This window comes from Ahaetulla prasina, chromosome 8 (genome assembly GCF_028640845.1).
Source record: "Ahaetulla prasina isolate Xishuangbanna chromosome 8, ASM2864084v1, whole genome shotgun sequence".
NCBI classification, from domain to species: Eukaryota; Metazoa; Chordata; class Lepidosauria; order Squamata; family Colubridae; genus Ahaetulla; species Ahaetulla prasina.
The window spans coordinates 35,554,519-35,563,850 of NC_080546.1; the positions used below are offsets into that span (position 1 = coordinate 35,554,519).

At 35.4% G+C, this 9,332-nt stretch overlaps 1 protein-coding gene across 1 annotated transcript in view; it reads left to right on the forward strand.

Annotated features, from left to right (window-relative positions):
- OTUD4 (OTU deubiquitinase 4) overlaps nt 1-9,207 on the forward strand; it is a 35,086-nt gene extending 25,879 nt beyond the window's left edge. The window contains exons 18-21 of the mRNA XM_058193555.1: nt 750-879; nt 1,350-1,613; nt 2,623-2,663; nt 4,363-9,207. Coding sequence (XP_058049538.1) covers nt 750-879; nt 1,350-1,613; nt 2,623-2,663; nt 4,363-5,544 — 1,617 coding nt within the window. The 3' untranslated portion in view covers nt 5,545-9,207. The remainder of the gene's footprint in view (nt 1-749; nt 880-1,349; nt 1,614-2,622; nt 2,664-4,362) is intronic.
- Nucleotides 9,208-9,332: the final 125 nt, after the last annotated feature.

A 9,332-nucleotide genomic window follows, 5' to 3' on the forward strand; every position in this document is an offset into this window, starting at 1 on the left:
ATAACACCCATCCTGCGCAGGCTGCACTGGCTACCTGTGGCTTTCCGGGTGCGCTTCAAGGTGCTGGTGACCACCTTTAAAGCGCTCCATGGCATCGGGCCGGGTTACTTACGGGACCGCCTACTGCTATCGAATATCTCTCACCGACCCGTGCGCTCTCACAGAGAGGGTCTCCTCAGGGTGCCGTCAGCGCGGCAATGTCGTCTGGCGACGCCCAGGGGAAGGGCCTTCTCTGTGGGGGCCCCCACCCTCTGGAATGAACTACCCCCCGGTCTTCGTCAGCTTTCGGACCTCCGGACCTTCTGCCGCGGGCTTAAAACATATTTATTTAATTGTGCAGGGCTGAGCTAAATTTTAAATTACTGGTTTTTAAATTGGCTTTTATTCTATATTTTTAATTTTAAATTAACAGGCTTTTAGAATAAGTTTTTTAACTGTTTTTATATTTTTTATATTGTATTTATGCGTTTTTAAATGCCTGTACACCGCCCTGAGTCCTTCGGGAGATAGGGCGGTATATAAATTTGATCAATAAATAAATAAATAAATAAAATAATATTTTGCGTGAAGTATACTTTGGCCCATGTTCCCTGCATATTTCCAAGAAGGCAAGACTGGTTCAACTTAAAGAGAATTGGGCTATAAAATTTACAAAATTAATTTTCAGATTTTAAAACTGAATTAGATTGTTTTAATTTAAAATATATTAAATGATTAAAAAACATTAAAAGTCCGTGTTATTTTTACAGGAACCTTTATCAGGTATAAATGCTACCCTGTCTTCAACTGTTCCTGAAATACATTTGCCTCCCACTGTGCCTTCTGCACCAGCTGTTGTGCCAGCTTGGTCAAGTGAAACAACCGACTACGGATTAACAGGTTTGCAAGAGGAAAACCCTTTTAGTCCAAACTGGTTTTGCAATAGAAGATCGTTAGTACTTTTATACTAACCAATATTCAGTATTCAGAGGCCAAATTAAAGTTACATGTCCGTGTGTGTGTGTATGTATTAAATGTGTAACTTTTCTTGATATTGGGATTTCTTATTCGTTTACTTATATATATTTCTGCATTTCAAATGCATTCATATAATAAAAGTAACTATAAGATTAATTCAGAAATTATCATCCATAAAAGCCATAATATTTCACAGCTGAAAAATCCAAGTATTGCCCATGCTATACTTCATTTCACTCTCTGCTCTGCCAGCATTCTGATTCTTGGGGGCTTCAGTAATAGCTTTGATTGAATTCGTACTTTTCTCTGCCTGCTTTGGACAATTTGAGAACAATATCTTTTCAGTTGCTTAGATTGATGTTCGTTTGTGTTTTTCTTTCTTCATGTCTTAGGTGTTCCATCCCAGATTCCTGTGTCATCTGTGAGATCAACCCCAACCCCTGGATTAGATTCAACTCTGAGTCAGGGAACCTCTAGTCCAGTTGCTGCCATTCCAGTAACACTCCAAACAGTTAATCAGCCTTTAATACCTATGCCTCAAACACTGAATCTTTATCAGGATCCCTTGTACCCTGGGTTCCCAATAAATGAAAAGGGGGAACGAGTTATTACTCCTTCATATTCTTTGTGTGGTACAGGAGAAGATCTACCAAATGGTAAGAGAGTTATCCCTTCCTTATTAAATGAAGTGTGTGTGTTGACAGCAGTAGGAAATGCTGTATATTTTTTAGTAGTTTCAACTATTCAGTCGTGTCTGACTTTTGGCATCTTTATAGGCAAGTCCTCCCCATGCTGTATATATAAAGCTCCATAAAAGGGGAACAAGCATGAAGAGGATGGCTATTCTGTGAAGGAAGTTGTCTCATCCTGTTATCTATTTTTGCAGTTTAACATAAGAATAAACGTTAGCTGAGAAAAGCTAAATTTTCATTTGGTAGTTGAAACAAGTTGGACAATAGAATTCTAATTCTATAATTTACTTCCTAAGTATTTATAAATAAGGGCTGGAGTGCAGCTAAATATTTAATTGGTGTGTATTTTATTGGATAGATTAGATCACCAAAAGTCTAAGTAAAACTACGAGAGAGAAAAACTAACATGCTATATTCCAAGCTACCAAACTTTATTAGTTTATCCTTAATGTCTTCTTTCCTTACCTCAACTGTTACAGTAATGAGCATACAGTGGAGATCAATCCTTGTAAATAAATTTAGCGTATATATCACTTCTAGCAAAATATGATCAGCTTGATCTAGAAAACAATATGCTTTACAAATGAGACAATGATGGACAATATGGGATCTGGAATCATTATGTATAATATTAAGAAAAGATATATTCTGGAGTTTGTGAAAAGAATCAAAGCACTTTTCATCAGTGATGTGTACAAGATTGTTGCTATTTGTGAGTGTTTAACTCTTCATCTTTCCCATGCCTTTATTAAGAAAACCCATAGAAACATAAATTATACTGTGATTATTTTATATAAAAGATCATTTCATTTTTGAAGAGTCATGTTAATTCTTTAATTTTTTTCTATAATGTATTGGCAATAACACATCACAATACAACAAAAGCTTTAAAAATATTAACACATTTTGATTGCTGAATTTCTATGTTTTTATATACATAAACTGAACAATATTTTTGTTTCTTTTCATGAAGATAAAAATATCCTCAGATTTTTCTTCAATCTTGGTGTAAAGGTAACTGTCAACATTCTCTGTTCTGTAAAATTGTGTGAAAAGCTGAATGTATTGTTTAAAAACTATAATATTAGAATAATTAGCTGAGGGTGTGGCAAACTAATTATTATAATCTCACTATAAACCCAAAGTTGTGAACGTATTTAATACTCCTGCCTCCTGTTTTGTCCACACAACTCAGTGAGATGAATTGGGCTAAGAAAGACTGATTATCACAAGGTCACCAGTCAGCTTTCATGCCTAAAGAAGGTATAGAACAGTCTCTTGGCTTTTAGGCCCAACACCTTATTTATTTATTTATTTATTTATTTATTTATTTATTTATTTATTTATTTATTTATTTATTTATTTATTTATTTATTTATTTATTTATTATTTACATTTCTATACCGCCCTTCTCCGAAGACTCAGGGCGGTTTACAGCCAAGTTAAAAAGACATATACAAAAATTAAAACACAATATTTGAAATTTAAAAATCTGAAACCATAAGGCCGAATATTAAAATAACAAGTAATAAAACCACTCAATTAAAAATTACTCTTAGGCCAACCCGGCTCGGTGAAACAAAAAAGTCTTGAGCTTGTGCTTAAAGGCCCGGAGGTCGGGAAGAAGGGGTAGCCCCAGAGGCAGTTCGTTCCATAGGGTAGGTGCCCCCACAGAGAAGGCTCTTCCCCTTAAGAACCTTAACCACTATACCAAACTGGCTCTACAGAAGAGCTTGCCAGCATTCTACAAAAATGCCCCAAGATTTTGTACTTCTGGCTTATTAAAGATTTCCAATATATATTACAATACAAAGAGTGATTTATTTTAAATATACTTTTACAAATAAAAAGTTACAACAGAGTTACAAAGTAAGATTTTGTGGGAAAAATTGGTTTATACAGCTAATCATTATAATCTATGTTTATTTCACATTAGCTCAGGGCAGTGGAGTAAACCTAGGCTGTTTAGTTTTTGTTTAACCCAGGGGAGGATGACTTATTACTTTCTGGGTATCTGGGACTAATTCCATTAGTTCCATCCATCATGGACATTTAACAATGATAATGGAAATTTTACTTAAAAACATTTGGAAGCACATGGTTGCCTACCCCTACCTTACACATATGTATAATTAAATAAAATATATTACCATGGAAGAATAATAAACTAAGCAATGCTTAAAACATGTTAATAAAGTTAATGTTGGAAACTGGATGATGTTAAGTAGGCTTACATGGGAGACCTCCAGAAAATATCAAGGTTGTAGGCTAGACTGGAAAAGTAAAAAGCATCTCGGCAGAAGGCAACAGCCTTCTACTTATTGTTGTTAAGAAGACTTCAAAGGGGTCTTAAGAAAACCAATAGGAGTCAAGCTTTAGTTTCACATTATCTTGAATATAGCATGGTCTACTGCTGTGAATTGTATGGAAACCTGGTGACTTGGATCTTCTTAGCATAGCCCCATGGCTTTTCTGCATAGCCCATTCACAGCATGTGCTATTGGATTTTTGATGCTTTTATTAATGGTTGGTATACTTGTAACAAATATAAAGAGTATTAGTAATTATTTATAAGACCACATCTTCAGCCCAGAACAATTATTTTATGCATGGACTAAAACAATGTATTAAAATGTAATAATTTGTAAAATAATAATCTGACCTAATCTACTTTTAAAATGTAATGAAAATTGTCTTTGTTGCATTTCTTCAGGCATACAGTTGTCCCATGTGGGCGCCACACTCCTATTTGTACCCTCTACATCAAGCTTACCTGAATGCCTGTAGAATGTACCCAAAGGTGCCAGTTGCAATGTATTCTCATCATCCTTGGATGCAGGAGATACCTTTGACTCAGAATGAAAATGAACAAATAAATGGACCATTCCATGTACCAAATGACGTTAGAATGGATGGACAAAGTCTGCAGACTGATACTATGTCTTCACCCATGCCCCTGTTTATACATGCTACCCAAGTGCCTGAAAGTCAAGGACTTGTCTGTGTAGAGTCTGAGAATCCGGCACAAGAATTACATGCTGGTTATGAGGAGTCCCTAGGAGGCAAAAATATATTTCCACAACCTCCATTTGGGCAGAATCCATTTTTAGGTTCTGTACCACTTACATCAGTTTTCCCTCAATTTTGGTATGGATATCCTGTTCCAGGTTATATTGAAAATTCCGGATTGAGGCAAGTTGTGCCACAGGAGGCCAAGAGAAGTGATATGGTCCTGTCTGTGGAGGAAACTTCTTCAGCTCCAGTTGCTGAATGTGCCGAGCCACTTCAGAAAACCAAGGGTGAAAGAAATCTCCAAGGCTTACCTCTCCCTAAAACTGCCATCAAGAATGAATGTAATATCCTAAATAAAACCTCAGCCCGAGTGCCTATGGATCAGCAGACCAGTCCTGCTATCCCACCTGCTACTCAAACAAAATCTCTACTCCAAAACCTCCCTCCCACAGAAATGCAAGACATCAAGAGACAAACATCAACTTCAAAATCAGAATTTAAAAATGTTCCTGGCTATAAAGAAAAAAGTAACAAGTCTAATGCATTTATATCAGCAAGTGGGGAGGAAAGTAGAGTGTCAAGGGCAAGGGAAGAGAGCTCTGAAGATGAGCATGAAGTATCTGATATGCTTAGAAGTGGCCGATCAAAACAATTTTATAATCAAACTTATGGTGGTGGTAGAAGACCTAGAAGTGAAAGGAGCTATCAACCTGGGAGAGGAGGTTATCAGCATCCAAAAAATGAGGAACCATGGAAAGGGTCACTAACTGGAAATAGAGGGGAAGGCTCGCATTATCACCGCAATTTCAGAGGGAGGCCATATCGGAATGAGAGAAGAAGGTCAAACATGGGAAATAGTCATCGAGGGCTACAGTTGTCTTAGATAACAAAATCTAGACATTCAGCATGCATATAAATGCTGAGATATATGCTCAAGGCTTATATTTCTGCTTTTGTTAAAGATCAGAATATTCTTTTTGTTTTGTCAAAGGAAAGATGTGGGTCCTTTCAGAAATTTAAGTGGTTAGGTATATAACTTGGTAATTGATAAAAACTAATTTTGCTTTATTTAATTTCTTAAGACTAAATAAGATTGTGTTTATTTTTCCCATAAAGATTTAAGTTTGTGAGAGAGAAGAAAAGAAAGAAGCTATAGTGAAAAAATACTGTGGTTATTTCATACCTGATGATAGCGAACATTGCACCAAATACACTGTAAAGCATAGTTGAGTATGTTGAGTCTAAGGACTCTCAAATCACTAGACTTATTTTTGATATGCTTCCAATCAAAAGCTTTTCATCTCAAAGAAGCTTGTGAAACTTGAATGTGTCAGTTTTTATTTTGTTTTACTTAAAATACTTTTTTTTTTTTGGCAATCACTATTTTTGTCTCTTAAGATGGTTGACTGTGTTTTAGCCATAGTGGTAGTGCGTGCGTGCGTGCGTGCGTATTTCTTGAACTATTTAAAAACAACCAAGAACCTGCATATATCACATGGGTAGTATGCTCAGTTTGGTGATTTCTTCCAAGGAGTCCTAATGCAGGAATGACTATAATAGTGCCTATGCGAAAATATGTATATAAGACAAAAGTAGATGCCGTGCATTTCCAAAATAATTTTACACCTGTTACAAGTGAACTTTTAAGATAGTTTTGCACTGAAAATTCCCTAAACGAACTATGGGAGAGATGCAGGACATAAGATTAAACTGCATTTGTCTTGTACTGTGGGTTATTGAGGCTTTTTTCTTTTGTTGTTGAACATGTTTGCGTTGTTTTATAAAAAGTGTGATTTTTTTTAAAAAAATAATTTGGTTATTATGGTGTGATTTCTAACTTCACAGTCTGTCTATGTGCTTTCCTTTGGTATTGCAAACCATTTTTTCATGTCTAAAACCAATTTGTGTACAGTTGTCTCTCTCTCTGTGCGTGTATCTGCGTGGGTGTAAAATGTGATACTGGTAGTTACTTTTACCATAACTTTTTTGATCAGGTGAATTGAGTGATACTTGGTAAATCCCCTTAATACACACACGTTGTATAATTAAAGATTTGCCCTTTCTGATATAGATTTGAACTGTTGGCTTATGCATCTACTTCTATATGTACTATACAGTATAACCAGAAGTGACTTGAGTTTTGGACTGAAACTAATTGAAAGTTAACTGGTCCCTGAAACATAAGTAAATCTAAAATAAATGTTAAAAAAATACCATTTAAAAAACAAAGCAGTGGATACTCTTAAGATTTTGTGTGTCATCAGATGAAATAATTTGTGCATTGGAAATTTAACTAACTTAGCTCTTCTGTCCCTTGTTCCAAAATAATACAATTTTTCCCCCCTTGGTACCTTCTCTCAGCAGGAGGTCCTATATATTCTAATCAATTGGTCCATTTCCCAGAAGTGCAAATAAGATGGATTAGTGAATTCCCAATTTTGGAAGAGTCCACATGTATACATAGGATAACAGATAGAATATGAAACTTCTAACATCACAATTGCCTTAATGCTAATTGTTTATATACTTTCTTGAATTTTTCCTAAAATTGATGATAACCTTCCTTTATTTTCATTGCAACACCGTCCCCAAATATACAGCTTATCTGAAGAAGTCAGTGGTGTGGCAACTATAAAAAAAAGGCATTGTGCTGTTATAAACTATCAGAATTTAACATCAAATTTTGATCCTATCAATTTATATTCTGACAGAAAAAATGTATTACAGGTTTATTTTTACAGTGGATAAAATATACAAATGAAAGATTGCAATTTAAGAGACAAAGCTAAACTTTCCCTTGGTTTATCAATGAATAAAATTACTACTTAAAACTTTCAGGGCCTCTGGTGGCTCAGACTGCTAAGACAGTCTGTTATTAACACAGCTGCTTGCAATTACTGCAGGTTCAAGTCCCATCAGGCCCAAGGTTGACTCAGCCTTCCATCCTTTATAAGGTAGGTAAAATGAGGACCCAGATTGTTGGGGGCAATAAGTTGATTTTGTATATAATATACAAATGGATGAAGACTATTGCTTAACATAATGTAAGCCGCCCTGAGTCTTCGAAGAAGGGCGGGATATAAATGCAAATAAAAAAAAATGTTACACAGTATTGATCTGAAATGTAGAGACATGTGCAGCATCATCTGAAATGGCGGAACTAGGCTAAAAATAACCTAGAGAGAAATTTGGTCCCTTCAAAATACATTAAATGTTTGGGATAATTTATAATCAACATCAACCAAAGGATAGTAGGGCTAAATTAAAAACTCAGGGTGTGTGTCAGTTCTCAGATATTTGCTGTCCAATTTTTCATATGGCTAAAAATATTTTTGTTGTGCGAAGGCTTATTGTGTTCATTAAAATTTGTCAAAATGAATGATGTGGGTATATTTGGAGCCTGCTGCAGATAGGTCTTCATTTTTCATAAAACAAATTGCCAAATACCTTTTATACAACACTGAGGACTAGGTAATTGAAAAGAACTTGCTACTCAGAGAGCAAATTGGATTTAGGTTTGGTCACTCTACCATTCATAATTGTTCTGTCTTGTGTCATCTAATAGAAAAATATATAGCTAAAGGGAGAGACGTCTTCGTAACTTTTATAGACCTTAGTGCAGCATTTAATTCAATAAATGGGTGGACCTTCTTTGGAAGAAATTTAAGAATCTGAACATGGAGCCCAGACTCATCTCTTTAATTAAGGCATTATACTCAAAACAGGAACATGTACTTCCTTAACAGAAAATTAATATCAATAAAAGGGTCAGACAAGGATGTATACTGGCTCCTGTTTTGTTTAATCTGTATATTTACAATATCCCAAACTCCATTCAACGAATATGCATATGCCTAAAATTAACATGTAAATGTTCTGCTTTATGCAGATGCTATAATATTGATGCCATATATTCAGGAATAGGGTCAAGAAGCGACCTGTGCAGATTTTCTTCATACTGTGCACTCTACCTGAACGTCAAATCTAAAATTAAGGTAGTTAGTTCTCAATGTGGAACCATTTGTTTAATGATTATTTGAAGTTACAATGCCACTGAAAAAAGTGATTTATCACTCTTTTTCACACCTGTGACTTGTAGCGTCATCAAGGTCGTGATCAAAATCTGGATGCTTGGCAACTGGCTTGTATTTATGACTAAATTAACTGCAATAATTCACTTAACTGGCAAGAAAGGTGGTAAAACGGAGCAAAATTTACTAACTAACCTGTTCAACAGAAATTTTGGGCTCAATTGTAAGTTGTGGACTATCTGTAGTAGTTTTGGGGAATAAGTGGATCCAATTGGAGCTTGGATAGGGAGCATAGATATTAAGTTGTATCTAAATTTAGAATTTTTTTCTGCAGAAACAGGTTCCTGTCTCCTGCATTTTAAGAGCTACAGCTTTAAAAATGCCATAAGGCAGCTCACCAACGATAGATAACTTGAGTCCTCTACTTCCATTCATAAAGGTATGTAACAGCAAAATAGTTCCAGAGATTGCGTACGGCACAGAACCATGGGACTATATAAATACTGCCTTATTGAAACAGATAGTCTATTATCTGAAATGTATCTTGGGATGAATAAGTTTACACCAACTCCAGACAATGGACATATCCTTTTTGAATGCAAACTGTATTCTGCAGAAAGGGCTACTTACATAGATTATT